Source organism: Triticum aestivum, chromosome 5D (genome assembly GCF_018294505.1).
Source record: "Triticum aestivum cultivar Chinese Spring chromosome 5D, IWGSC CS RefSeq v2.1, whole genome shotgun sequence".
NCBI classification, from domain to species: domain Eukaryota; kingdom Viridiplantae; phylum Streptophyta; class Magnoliopsida; order Poales; family Poaceae; genus Triticum; species Triticum aestivum.
The window spans coordinates 306,931,628-306,946,592 of NC_057808.1; the positions used below are offsets into that span (position 1 = coordinate 306,931,628).

The 14,965-nt window shown below is 50.5% G+C and overlaps 1 protein-coding gene across 1 annotated transcript; it reads right to left on the reverse strand.

The window, feature by feature from the left end:
* Positions 1–12,539: 12,539 nt before the first annotated feature.
* LOC100127078 (ethylene-responsive transcription factor RAP2-13) lies at positions 12,540–14,331 on the reverse strand. Its single transcript, XM_044541335.1, has one exon. The coding sequence runs from the start codon at positions 13,799–13,801 to the stop codon at positions 12,947–12,949; it is 855 nt and encodes a 284-aa protein (XP_044397270.1). The 5' UTR covers positions 13,802–14,331; the 3' UTR covers positions 12,540–12,946.
* Positions 14,332–14,965: the final 634 nt, after the last annotated feature.

Here is a 14,965-nt window from a genome sequence, read left to right on the forward strand (position 1 = left end):
TTGTCGCCATTGTTTCGACGCTTATGCCTGTTGCGTCAGGGCTTGTCGTTGCTATTCTTGGCTTCAGAGGTGCCAGGTTCACTTGCATTATTATTGCTACGGGCTAGCCAACTATCTTCGCCCGCGCAAAAGCGGGTCATGAGTGCAGTGAGGGCTGCCATGGACTTCGGCTTTTGCTGGCCGAGGTGTTGGGCGAGCCATTCGTCGCGGATGCTGTGCTAAAAGGGCCGCTAGGGCTTCGGCATCCGGACAGTCGACGATCTGATTCTTTTTAGTTAAGAACCTAGTCCAGAATTTCCTAGCTGACTCTCCGGGCTGTTGAACTATGTGACTTAAGTCATCGGCATCCGGAGGTCGGACGTATGTACCATGGAAGTTGTCGCGGAAGGCGTCTTCCAAGTCCTCCCAGCTGCCAATTGAGTTTTCGGGCAAGCTGTTCAACCAGTGCCGAGCTGGTCCCTTGAGTTTGAGTGGGAGGTATTTGATGGCATGAAGATCCTCACCGCGGGCCATGTGAATATGAAGAAAGTCCTCGATCCATACCGCGGGATCTGTTGTTCCATCATACGATTCGATATTCACGGGTTTAAACCCTTCTGGGAATTTGTGCTCCATTACTTCATCAGTGAAGCAGAGGGGGTGTGCGGCGCCTCTATATTGGGCAAGTCGCGATGTAGCTCGGATGGAGTCCGTCTGCGGTTTTCGGCTCGGACGTGATTATGCTTGTCACATCTGGCTAGACAGTCGTCGTCGCGCGTCGGAGCACGCCCTCGCGATCCGTAGATCGATCTGGTCTGACCTGCTCTACTGTCCAGGTCCTGAACAAGTCATATGTATATCCCCGAGCTGTTATATCTCTACCCTTACGGCGAGGTGGTATGTGCTGGCGTTCATCCTGAATTGCCATTTTGTCCCGGCCACAAGGTGGTCGGTCAGCCGCATTACGTGCTAACGGTACGGGGTCCAGTGCCTCGTCGCCGAATTGAGGTAGAAGTTTGTGCTCCGGGTAACTCTTGGTTGGGCGCTCTAGGCGGTATTCCTCGGCTGCCAGGACGTTAGTCCACCTGTCGTTGAGTAAATCTTGATCAGCTTGAAGCTGTTGCTGCCTCATTTTCAGGCTTCTTGCAATGGCTATTAGCCGGCGCTTAAAGCGCTCTTGCTCGAGAGGTTCCTCCGGCACGATAAAGTCTTCGTTGCCGAGGCTCACCTCATCCTCGGAGAGTGGAAGATAATTGTTGTCCTCCGAGTCTTCGTTTATGGCCTGTTCGTCAGGGCTAACGTGCCCATCTTCCCGATCATCCTGTTCGGAGGTTGGCTCGATGGGGTCTTCTTTGTCTTCGGCATCGTCCGGAGTGTTGTTGTCTCTGGTGCCGGTACTGCTGTTTTTTCCACGGCGTGATTTAGAGCGGTGTCGTTGACGTCGGCGCTTGGGCTGTGTCTCAGGAGGTTTATCCTCGACTTGATCTTCTTTATCAGTATCGCCGCTACCCTCTTTGGGTGTGTCCACCATGTACACGTCATACGAAGAGGTGGCCGTCCATCGTCCGGTAACGGCGGGTTTTCGGCCTGCTCCTCTCCGGCGTCGTCGTCCATACCGTCGATGTCTTCGGAGACGTAGTCGAGCATGTTAGTTAAGTCCTCGACAGTGGCTATGAAGTGGGTGGTGGGTGGGACGTAAAATTCCCCGCTCTCAGCCCCTAGTCCGGGCTGGGCGTAGTTCGGACATTGCTCCTCTGTAATGACGAGGGATCGCATCAAGTCTAGAGCCTCGCTTAAAGGCAAGGTTTGGCCAGGGAGAAGAAAATCCGTGGAGTACGGCGGGAAGGAAACTCCTTGGCCGAGCTCACACGATGCTGACTCTGGGGGTTCGGAGCCAGTGTCCGGAGAAGGGTCCGACTTCATGATGGTTGCCACCGACACTACTTCCTCCGGCTCTCCCGCACTGGGCTTAGGGGTCGCAGAGGGTCCGGCGGGCTCAGGAATCCCGACTTCGGACCTGGCAACGCGCTCCAGATCTAAAGCCAGAGCAGAGGCTGGAGTCGTGAACCCTTAGAAGATCAAGTCTCCTCGGGTATCAGCGACATAGTCCAGATTCCCAAAACTAATCTGGTGACCTGGGGCGTAGCTGTCGATCTGCTCTAGATGGCCAAGCGAGTTGGCCCGCAGTGCGAAGCCGCCGAATACAAATATTTGGCCGGGGAGAAAAATCTCCTCTAGAGCCGCATTGTTGTAGATGATGGATGGAGCCATCGAACCTCCTGATGACTACACGGCGGAACTCTCAATGAAAGCACCAATGTCGGTGTGAAAGCCGACGGATCTCGGGTAGGGGGGTCCCAAACTGTGCATCTAAGGTCGATGGTAACAGGAGACGAGGGACACGATGTTTACCCAGGTTCGGGCCCTCTTGATGGAGGTAATACCCTACTTCCTGCTTGATTGATCTTGATGAATATGAGGGTTACAAGAGTTGATCTACCATGAGATCGTAATGGCTAAACCCTAGAAGTCTAGCCTGTATGATTATGATTGCCTCTACGGACTAAACCCTCCGGTTTATATAGACACCGGAAGGGCCTAGGGTTTGTACAGAGTCGGTTTACAAAGTAAGGAATCTACATATCGAACGCCAAGCTTGCCATCCACGCAAAGGAGAGTCCTATCCGGACACAGGAGGAAGTCTTCTGTCTTGTATCTTCATAGCCCATTAGTCCGGCCCATGTTACATAGTCCGGACGCCCGAGGACCCCTTAATCCAGGACTCCCTCAAGGGGAAAGACATGTCAATATATGTTTGACCTTAGCTAGTGCTAACATTCTTGTTGCTCTAGAGAAAGAGTCCATATCTAGGGAAGGAAATCTTTGAAATTCATTGCATATATTTAAAGTCTTTGGGGACATGTCTATATCCAAATGAAGTACTTGAGTACTCACCCATTACATGTCATCCCAGTCTTGGTACTCTTGTGGTTCCCTGAAATTGCTTTAATTAGTGTTCTTGTGTTATCTAACCTTGTTTTCTCAAGTTCACCTCTTCCAAAGCCAGCTCAAGACCACAAGGTAAGTATATGCATCACACTCATCTGCATGATGATCTCTTGCTAATGTACATATTGTTTGCAAGAAGGATTCATGAACATAAAGGTACACTTCCTTTTATCTACATCATTTGCTCTGATGCATATAGCCAAGATACATGTAACTCATTGCTTGCTTTGTCATGCTTACGCATTCACATGTTCTTAGATTCCATATTTACATGGTTGCATACATGTAGGGGGAGCCTATGCATGTTACATGTCTTTCCAAAGCTTTACTTGTTACTATTCATATCTTTTATCTAAAGCTTTGATGTATGTTCTCATCAATTACCAAAAAGGGGGACAATTAAAGCACAAGTGCTCCATGGGTGATTTTGGTAATTAATGTCAACATATCTCTTGTTGGACTAATACTTTTATCTAGTATATTTCAGATGAGTTCAACAATGGCATGGTAAGGACAAGAGGATGTGGAACCCCTTCAAAATACTAAGGACAAAGATTGGCAAAAGCTCAAGACTCTTCATTTCTATTTTAGTGATCCAAGATCACATTGAGTCCATAGGAAAGCCAATAATATTAAAAGGGGATTAGGTGTTGCTTAATGGTCTACTTGCTCAAAGTCCTTAGTGATATTGCTCCCAAAAAAACAGCCACCTTCTCATTTCCACATATGTCCAAAACTCCAAGTCAAACTCAGCCCCACTGAAATGACCTATCCGGCCCCACCGAGTTCAGTTGACATAGCCACTGCTAGAAATCCTAGACAATTCTGTCACACCGATACGGATCTCGGTCTCACCGAGATGGCCCTGCAAACTCTCTGTTGCCTTTTGTAATTATTTTGGTCTCACCGAGATATGCAATCGGTCCCACCGAGTTTTCTTGACCAACTCTCTGTTTGCTCTTTGCTGAAATCGGCCTCGCCGAGTTCAAGCAATCGGTCTCACCGAGATGAGGTTTTGCCCTAGCCCTAGCACATCGGTCCCATCGAGATTCCTAACGCTCACATTTGAACTAAATCGGTCTCACCGAGTTCTTCTATTCGGTCTGACCGAGTTGGGTCAAATGTGCGTAACGGTTGGATTTTGTGTGGAGGCTATATATCCCTCCACCCCCTTCTCCATTTGTGAGAGAGCCATCAGAACATGCCTACACTTCCACTACTCATTTTCTGAGAGAGAACCACCTACTCATGTGTTGAGACCAAGACATTCCAATCCAACCACAAGAATCTTGATCTCTAACCTTCCCCAAGTTACTTTCCACTCAAATCATCTTTCCACCATAGCCAAATCTGTGAGAGAGAGTTGAGTGTTGGGGAGACTATCATTTGAAGCACAAGAGCAAGGAGTTCATCATCAACACACCATCTATTACCTTTTGGAGAGTGGTGTCTCCTAGATTGGTTCGTGTCGCTTGGGAGCCTCCGACAACATTGTGGAGTTGAACGAAGAAGTTTGTAAGGGCAAGGAGATCGCCTACTTCGTGAAGATCTACCCGAGTGAGGCAAGTCATTTGTGGGTGATGGCCATGGTGGGATAGACAAGGTTGCTTCTTCGTGGACCCTTTGTGGGTGGAGCCCTCCATGGACTCGCGCAACTGTTACCCTTCGTGGGTTGAAGTCTCCATCAATGTGGACATACGATAGCACCACCTATTGGAACCACACCAAAAATCTCAGTGTCTTCACTGCGTTTGCACATTCCAATCTCATCCCTTTACTTTCTTGCTATTAGCATGTTTTACTCTTTCCGCTGCTTATACTCTTTCCATGCTTGCTTGAAATGTATTGTGAATGCTTAAACTTGTGCTAAAACTCCACCTCAACTTGAAGAACTTAAAAATTGCCACTTTTGCTTGTTGAGGGTCTAATCACCCCCCCCCCCTCTAGACACCTCTTCTCGATCCTTTCAATGACCCTTAGCAGTTGAGTTGTCAATTCAACCACACCTGGGTAATTATATTTCTACAACAAAGTGTTTAGTAGCACAGTAGTTTGATAGTTTTGATAGTAGTAATAACAATAGCAATAGTAAAAGGAACAGTAACAAAAAGCAATTTGTGATGATTATAACAGCAACAACAATAGTAACCTAGCAAAGATCAATATGAGAAAAGCGTAGGCATTGGATCAGCGATGGATATTTGTGTTGGGTTTATTCATCATATAACAATCACAACCTAGAGCAATACACAATAGCTCCAATTCGTCAATTCAATGTAGGCATGTATTCTGGCTATAGTCATATGTGCTTATAAAAAGAACTTGCATTTTGGCATCATTTATCCTACCCTCCCGTGGTGGCGGGGTCCATAAGCAAACTAAGGGATATTAAGGACTCATTTTAATAGAGAACCGGAACAAAGCATTAACACATGGTGAATACATGAACTCCTCGAATTACAGTCATCCCCGGAGAGTATTCCAACTATTGTCACTTTGGGGTCTACGGATCAGAACAAGAACAAATGCATATAACTAGCACATAGGATCAAGAACTCAAATATATTCATGAAAACATGAGGGTTCAGATCTGAAATCATGTCACTCAGGCCCTAGTGACAAGCATTAAGCATAGTAAAGTCATAGCAGCATCAATCTCGCAACATAGTGGATACTAGGGATCAAGCCTAACAAATTGACTCGATTACATGACAAATTCCATCCAACTCCATCACCATCTAGCGAGCCTACGAACGAATTACTCACTCCCGGTGGTGAGCATCATGGACTTGTTGCTGGAGAAGGGTGGATGATGACGACGGCGACGAATTCCACCTTCCGGCGCCCGAACGGACTCCAGATCAGCCCTCCCAGTGAAGAACAGGAGGTGGCGGCGGCTCCGTATCGTAAAATGCAATGGTTCCTTCTCTCCGATTTTTTCTCGGTACTTATGGAGTTGGAGTTAGGGTTGCCAGAGGCCTGAGGGGCTCACGAGCTCACAGGGTGCACCCAGGGGGGTGGGCGCGCCCCTGAGCTCGTGGCTCTTGGGTGGCCCCCCTCCAGTAGTTCTTTTCGCCAATATTTTTTTATATATTCTGGAAATAATCTCCGTAAATTTTCAGCCCAATCCAAGAACTTTTATTTCTGCACAAAAACAACATCATGGTAGTTCTGCTGAAAATAGCGTCAGTATGGGGTAGTTTCTTTCAAATCATGCAAATTAGAGTCCAAAACAAGAGCGAAAGTGTTTGGAAAAGTAGATACGTTTGGGACGTATCATCATCTATCTGCTACTAATAGACCAGGAGTCCGACAGAATGTTACCGAAAAACTTTCGGAGACGACAAAAAAGTTTCAGGGAGAAAACCGAAAATGTTACGGAGAAACCGGGAATGTTTCAAAGACAAAACTTTATGCCAGAAATGTTTCGGAACGTGTCCAAAATTATTTATTTAGGGGGTGCTAGAAATGTTCTGGACCTTCTGGAATTTTTCGAATTAAACAGACACTGAAAAATATTTTCCATGAAAAGTTGTCATGAATAGTGGATGATGTCACATGTACCCTAAAGTAGTGGGTGATGTCACTCGTACCCTAAAGTAGTGGGTGATGTCGTGGGGTGCCTGTTTGGTCTTTTTGCATAGCCTCTACCCCTTGCCTCCCCACTATAAAGAGAGGTGGAGAGAGCTCTCCATTTCATCCCATGTTCTCTCAACACATGTCATGCAATGATCTAGCTTTCTATCTCTCTCCCAAAGAAATAGTTTCGTACAACGAAAGGCTGTCTAGTCTTCGATAGGGCCTAGTTCTGGACGGTGAAGCCCTACCAGATAGCTGACACTGAATGTGTGCAACCCGATAGAGAGGTCATAGTTCCGATCTTAGTTCGAGAGATATGTTGAGGTTCTGTCCGAGAATCTGACTGTGTGCCTCCCGGAGGGTTGTCCGAGTGACTGGTCGAGTGCCTCCCGGAGGGCTGTCCGAGTGCTGATCAAATTTCTGTCCGAGGGTCTCCTAAAGGGCTGTTCGGGGGACCGTCCGAGCGAGAACATCCTCATGGTTGGGAGGTTGTAAAATCCTAGTCATAGGGATCTGCACCAATGATGTCCACCGACTCTCGTTCCGCTACGCTATGAGTTGGTAACGATCAAATCAAACCTTGTATGCATCTTCATAGTGGTCCTGGCCTGGTGTGTAGGTCAGAAATTTTTTGTTTCCTGTTGTGTTACCCTACATTAACGAGCTGCCGAACTCCAAGCGGTACGGGCTTGGGTGGCGTTGCTTCCAGGGCGCTATCGTCAAGGCCCAGGTCCGCCCAAGCCATCCAACAACCTATCACTAGTGTCGGCATTGAAGCGGCAGACCAACCGAGAGCGCCACCTGTGTCGCGTCCCGGTGTCCGCGATTGTTCAATAAGGGAGAGACGTTTACTGAACGGGACAGGACATATAGATACCGCGTTTGAGTTGCCTATCCATCCGCCTGCCGTCATTAAACACGCACGCCAGCGGAGAAACCAACTCCGGCGCCCACACTGACACACCGCGCCGCTTGGCCTGGCCGGCATCTGCTATTTAAATGAGGCCACATCTCCCACAAAGCCGCACAACACCACCTCCCACACATCCTCCTCCGTGTACCACCTGCGTCGTGACTGCGAGCTCCAACGTGTTTTGGGAGAGCCTCTCAATGGAGCAGAAGCACAAGCTGGTCGCCCTTGTGGCAGGGCCGCCGTGCAAGGAAGATAGAGGCCAGCCTGTCGGTCAGCTCCCCGGAGGTCCCCAACAAAGACCCAGCGATGGAGAAGGGCTCGAACGACGAGTTGGTACCCCTGCCCACGACATTCCATGCTGGCTTGACCATGGAGCAAACACGGGTGCAGTTCAACGACGCCAGCATGGAGGAGCATCACCGCCGCAGCCTTTGTTGGCATTCCGCCATGCGCAGGAGGAGCTACGATACAACCTCTCCCTCCTCGAGCGGCACCGGCTAGCGGAGGCCCAAAGCTATGGCGAGCTCTCGAGCGAGGAGGCCGTGGCGGCCATATCAAAGAACCCCAACTTCGCTGAGCAGAAGGCATTGTACAAGGTCACGCGCGCTCGCACCGCCTGCAACATGGTCGTGGTACAGCTAGATGCGAAGGTGATGCAGACGATCGCGGACTAGGACGTGGGCAGCTGCGCATCTTTCGCGCCGCCAACAATGTTTCGTTGGTGCGGGTTCCACGACGAGGCCGCCCCATCTACGTTCATCATCACCTCACATCCGTCGGCTACAGGCGGGTCGCAGACTTCGACAAGGAGGAGTAGGGCATGAGAGACGACGAGGCCTCAAGTCTCGTAAGCCGGTATGTGTCCCATGTCCTACTCTCCCTCGTCGGCGACCACACCTTCACTCTGTGGGGCTCAGCCGGCCGCCGGGCATGGACATGGCTGCTCGACATGGGCATGGACGGGAAAAGCAAGGACTCGGATGACGTGCGATGTCTTAGATTTAGACTAGGTTTAGATCCGACTAGTTTTGTAAAGATTTTCGTCCAGTTTAGATGAAGACCATCTGGTTTTGCATGTAATTGGTCCGGGTTGTTCAAATCCAGTTTGAAATGTGTGGGCATTGTTGGATGGCCGCCTCCTGTATCACTGTTCGTGGACATGATCGTACACGTCGTGGACATATACCGTTTTTGTTTTAGGTTCAGCATTGGAGATGCCCTGGGCCTTCGAGTGTATTCCCTCCACCCAGGTTTATTGGGGCTCATCATATTTAGTGTCAAATTTTGACCATAAAAGTAACTATTAAAGCACAAACTATCCATCATAAAAATCATATGATAAAAATCCTCTTCCGAATACAGATCCAATGATATATTTTTCATAGCATATACTACCTCGTCCATCCGGATTTATTAGTCTCAGTCCTATTTTGGGTCAAATTTTGACCACATATTTGACTAGCAAAATGTTAATGCATGTCATCAAAAAATTATATTGTTAAACACGTATTTGAATATAGTTTTAAATGATGCAATATTTTTTGGTACATATAATTTATATTATGTTAGTTAAAGTAATTGTCAAAATATGACCCAAAATATGAGGGGACTGGTAAATCGGAATGAAAGTAGCAAATCATATGTCGTTAGTTATATAAGATGGTCAAATTTTAATGTAAAATACAAGAGCGACTAATTTTTTAGAAAAGGAGGATTACCCTGGCCTCTGCATCTCGGCGATGCATGCAGCCATTTTGTTAATTATTCACAAAGACCTTTTCAAAGTAGTACATCAGGTAATCCGAAGCCACCATCTTAGCAACCACTGTCGCTATTCCTGTCCACTTGATAAAGGGGTGCCGATAGCCCGAGCTTAATACCAAACAGACTTCACACCAAAGCCTAACATATAAAGCCAGAGGGCCCAACCAAGCCACATACTGGGTTTATGGTACAAACTGGTTCGATGCACTCTCATGTGTCGTCGCCGCCGTCTTCCACCAATCCATCTTCAGAGCAGAAACTAACGTAGCGACCTTGCCAGGCCTCTCTGCCATCGACGCCACCATGACGCCAGACAATGTCCTCCTCCTGCGCGAGTCCATCTTCGCGCATCGGACGCCAAGTCTCCACTGCGCCACGCTGCCAAGATCTGCCACCATCAATGTGTAACATGAAGCACCGCTCCACCAAAGAAGCCGTCCACTGGTCCCTTGAACCCGTGTACACCTCCAAGAATGACGCCCCCGAAGGGGAAACAACACCAGAGCGCCGCTGTCATCCGATCTACTGATCTAGGGTTTCCCCTGGAGGTAGCAGATAGAGGTCTGTAACTTCTCCACAGCGATGCCTTCAAGAAGGTAATGACACAAAAGAGTGCCGCCAATGCCAATCTTAGACAAGCCGCCGAGAATGAGGTTTTCACCCGGATCCGCTTGACGAACCAGCATCAAGCATCGTGTGCACGGGTCGCCACCGATCTGTCCGGAGGTCGGACTATGCATGGCGCCGACCCGTCCACAAGGCCCTCCATGCCGCCGCCGTTGATCCGAGGTCAGACGGCCCATCGCCGCAGATCCGATCGCCGCCGCCGAACGCAGCCAACGCCGCTGCCTGAAGCAAGGCTGGCCGTCGTGCTCGCAGCCATCGCCGCCGGAGGCAAAGCCGGTCGTCGCGCCGCCGCCGGTCAAGGCAGGGACGCCCACCGCGCCGCCAAGGCCGGATCGGTCGCGCCTCCTCACACCACGGTGCTCCGCACCATCTCCATGACGCAGGAGAGAGGGAGCCCCCCGCCACCGCCAGCGGCCCCCGGGCTATAGGCCGGCGGCGACGGAGGGGGGAGGGAAGAAAGAAGAGCCCCCGACGGCTAGGTTTTTGTCCCCGCCCGAGTAGCCCGAGCGGGGGCAGAGAGTGTTGTGCGGGGGACAAGAGGGACTAATAAATCAGGATGAGGACAATATTACTTCGGGATACCCTCCCGAAGAACCCCAATAATAATTCTGCACCCAAAGAATCCAAATAAAAATTCTGCACCATTCTTATTATACTCCCTCCGTTTCTTTTTAGTATGCATATAAGATTTGATCAAAGTCAAACTTTTTAAACTTTGACTAAGTTTATAAAAAAGAATATCAAGATTTACAATATGAAATCAATATTGTTAGATGCATCATGAAGTTAATTTTCATACCATATAGTTTTAGTATTGTAGATGTTGATATTTTTTCCTACAAAGTTGGTCAAACTTTACAAAATTTGACTTTGACCCAATCTTATATGTAGACTAAAAAGAAACGGAAGGAGTACAAGTGTCAGTAGTAGTAGTGGAACATTTTCCTTCCATGTGAGGCATGTATTTTCAAGATATCAGATGCGGTATCTCGTTGGTTGGCCACACGCGTAAACTGGAGCTGGTAGCGCAGTGCACACGCTAGCAAGTGCAGTGGGGCGGCACCCGGGCAGCCTCGCCGTTCAGACTCGTTCACCTGTTTTCAGTAAGTTGTACTACCATATGAAAAACTAGGATATATGTTATCCTTTCTTCTGTGTTAACTCGTGGCCACGGAATGATAGGCTGCTGTTAAGTCTAACTCAACTACTACAAAAAAAAAGATAACAACCACTAGTACTAATTCGGTCACCAACAAGAAGATGACGGGTAATGAGTGCAATGAAGGGAAAAGAGACGAGCGAATGTGTGAGCAGCGAGGGAGGCCAGCGGAAACCGCTCGTGATAGGGAGGGCCCACCGACAGACAGAGGCGCCAACGTACGGCAGCATGCTCGCCTTTGTCCAGTGGGTTGGTATGCCTTCCTTTTTGCATTTACAATGAACCGAAGATGGAATGCAACACGAATGGATAGGAGCGTGTCCCTGTGCATTCGAGTGCCAGTTACTATATGCCAAAGCAAAGCAAAGCAAAGCAACGCCACGCCAGATAATCCATCCACTCCACACGGTGGTGGTGGTAGCGATCCGTCCACTGCTACTCTACGCTGGCTGTTCCGGGGCTTCCTGTTTCCCCTTTTGACCGGAGATGAGGCAGGCAGGCAGGCAGGCGTGCACAGGGCGGACGAGACTGGGCAGTGGCGCTGGCCCCACGATTCCCAGACGATTCTTTTCTTCCCTCCGCCGGAGGTGTGGTGGGTGGGCCCGCCGTCGCCATGTCACATCGGCTGTGCGTTTCGCGCGGACGCGGAGCCTACGCGGATTCGCCGTCAATTTCTGGCGGGAAATGGTATTTACTTTGGCGCCCTCGTTTCAACTTTCAACCCCCTACTCTTCTGCTGCTAGTTTTCTCCAACCGCCGTTTTCCCAAACACTCACGATCAGCTTAGTACGTGCTGATACACTGAGAGAAAACGGCGACCATTTTCCCTATATGTAAATCTTTCTAGTATTTTGCACTGATCTCTTGTTCACATCCAGGTGAACTGGGTCAAATTTAAGCACGGCGGGGGCATCCGTGGGCATTTCTGGAACGCGCGGGCAGTCGCCACGAAAACGATGGGATGGACGCATCATCAGTTCAGCATGGCAACAATGCAACGGCGCTCCGGTAGGTGACAAAGGGGATCACGTCGTCGTCGGACCCGTCTGCTTCGAGGAGCGTGAAATTTGCCTACAAATACTCCTAAAAATATCGCGTCGCGAAGCTTCCTGCCAGCTAATGTCCAGCCCGGCGCGATCCGTTCGACCTACTCCATTTGTTAGGAAATACGTATCGGAATAATAACCCACGACGTGGATGAGTTCCGCTTTTTCCTTTTTGCTTCTTCTACCTTGACCGAAAACGAAGTGAGATGGTTTCTCAAGCAACCGTGATCGAGCACAATAGACGTGACCACGGGTACAAGTTTGGTCACCAGGCGTCCAAGCCCAACATGCATTTCTCGACCAAAAACTATGAACCATCTATTGCAAGGCTGAAAACACAGTATCTGCGCATGTACTACCACTAGTTACGTTCACTACCACTAGTTCCATTTCGCAAACTGACATTTCAAGAAATTTACAGCACAAAAACATGCCTTCATGAATTTACAAGACAAAACGAACATTAACAACAAAATAATATTCCACATTACACGATTTTTTACGAGCTAATTTTACATGACAGACTCCCACTGTTACAATCTGCAGAGCAGCGGAAGGAACAGCACCTAGCTAGAACCATGGACACAGAGACTTCACCGGCCGGAGTCACTGACCAGTGACCGACCACCGGAGACGCCGGGCACAAAAACGCCGGCTTATAGTCATCCGGGACGGACTAACCAAACCCTACCCACAAAGAGAACAAATAATAGATCTACACAATGAACAAGGATTAGAGACTTAGAGCTAATCCGCTAAAAGCCCGTGCAGAATGTCTAAAATGCCATCTGCATCGCGGCGACCCATTAACCTAGCATCATGAAACGCTAAAGACGGTAGTAGTAGTAGCTGACGAACACAAACTGGGTGCTAATTGGTGGCGAGAAGCGAGTCCCAGTCGATCTCGTACGACGGGTACTTGGTGAGGGCGAAGCAGGCTGCCTCGTCCCATGGCGCCTCGCTGAAGTCGAGCTGCTGCATCTCTGGAACCTCTGCTGCGGTGGTGGTGGCGGGTGACGGTGACGACTCCGCGGACTCCAGCGAGGACGACGCCTCGTCGGAGGACGGCGAGGAGCAGTTGCTGGTGGGGGTGGACGACGTGGCTGCGGCGGTGGACGCGGAGACGGAGGCGGACTTCTTGCCGTTCTTGGAGGCGGTGATGTTCTGGCAGAGGGTCTGGAGCTTGGCATCAACGGAGGCATGGAGCGGGCCGCGGGAGGCGGCGTTGTCGGGGAAGTTGAGCCGCGCTGCGTCGCCACGGAGGCGGTAGGCGGCCTGGTCGTAGGCGAGGGCCGCCTCCTCGGCGGTGTCGAAGGTGCCGAGCCAGAGGCGGGTGCGGTTGCGGGGGAGGCGGATCTCCGCCACCCACTTGCCCCAGTGGCGCTGCCGCACGCCACGGTAGAGCTTCTGCGGCCGCGGCGGGGTCGCCGCTGCCACCGAAGCGGGCTTCATGGGCTGGGGCCGCGGGCCGAGGTGGCCCGGCTGGCCGGTCTGGCGCTGGAGGTGGAGGCGTGCCTGGATGTAGTGCATCTGGGCCGGGCTGAGCTCGGTCTGGGCCTGTGCCTGCACCCCGTACGGGTACCCACTGTAGGCGGCGTGGGGGAAGGAGAATGGCGAGGTGGGACTAAGGTGGGAGTGGAGTGGAGGGGGGGCAGAGGCTTCTCGGATAAAAGGCTCGAGTGCTCTCACCAGATCCTCCCCGGACAGATCTATAGCGGCAGCCATCTAAGGAACTAGGAAGAACTTTTTTTTGGATTTTTGTTTTCTTGGAAAGATGAACAAGAAAGAAATCTGCCTGGTTTCCAAACCAAAACCTAGAACAGGCAGAGAAAATCAACAACAGCCACGGCAAAAAGAGATGGCGTTGGTGGTAGATCTAGACACAACGAGCAAGGAGGTGTGGAAAAAGAACCTCGCCTGGCCGATTACTACAGCTAAAAGAGAAGAAAAAAGAACAGATCTGGAGCCCCGGGATCTAAAACGTCCTGGAGAACTCGCTGCCTGCCGCGTGAACAAGGAGACGAACAGGGGAGGGAGGAAGAGGGCTTGGGATTCAAAGAACCTTACCTTGGCGACGCAAGAACTCGCTCGGATCTATGCTTACCTCGCTTGAACTCACGTGAGTGGTTTGTGGTTGCTGGGATTGGGGCTTTTTCGGTGGCTGGTGGCTGGTGGAAGGTGTGTGGACGAAGGTCGGAGTGGGCGAAATGGAGGCGGGGAGGAGGACTGGAGGGCCAAGCAGCTCCTTTATAGCGCGGGCGGCCCCTGGGCAGCCCGCGACTTGGTGACCCATAGTTTATCCTCTCCCGATTAATTATTGCCCCTTTTCCGTCCTCTCGCGGTTGTTTAGGGCTGTGATTAGTGGTTTGCTTCGCTCCCACTCCTCCCCCCTCTGCGCGACTGTCATGTGGGACAGCGGGCAGATGCACAGGCATTCATTAAATGCTCGATCGGATGTGCTGGGGGAAAACCGCGTCGAGCAGCGGAGCTCCGCCAGTGGGACGACGCCAGGTGTCCTGCGCACCGACACGTGTGGGGGAGAGGAACCGGGTGTCGCCGGTGTGGCCGCCGTGGCGAGGCCTTGGTGGAGACTTTCTGGTGTCTGCTGCTCGACGCCGGTCAGCTTCGCCGGTGCCGCGAATATTCCGCAGGAATCGCTGCCTCGGCCGCTGCAAGTGGCAAACGGCTCGCGCGGAGGTTGCGCGCCAGTTCCGTGAATCGCTCGGACGGCAACGGTTATTTCTGGTTTATTAGAATTTTCCTAATCTGGTTCAAACAAACTTCGAGCTGCAAGCTTGTCCATTGCTAATGTTTGTTTTATTTTACGGTGTCCATAGCTAATGTTGGCTCATGGCCACTTTGCTCGCTTGGTGTCATCCCATTATTTTC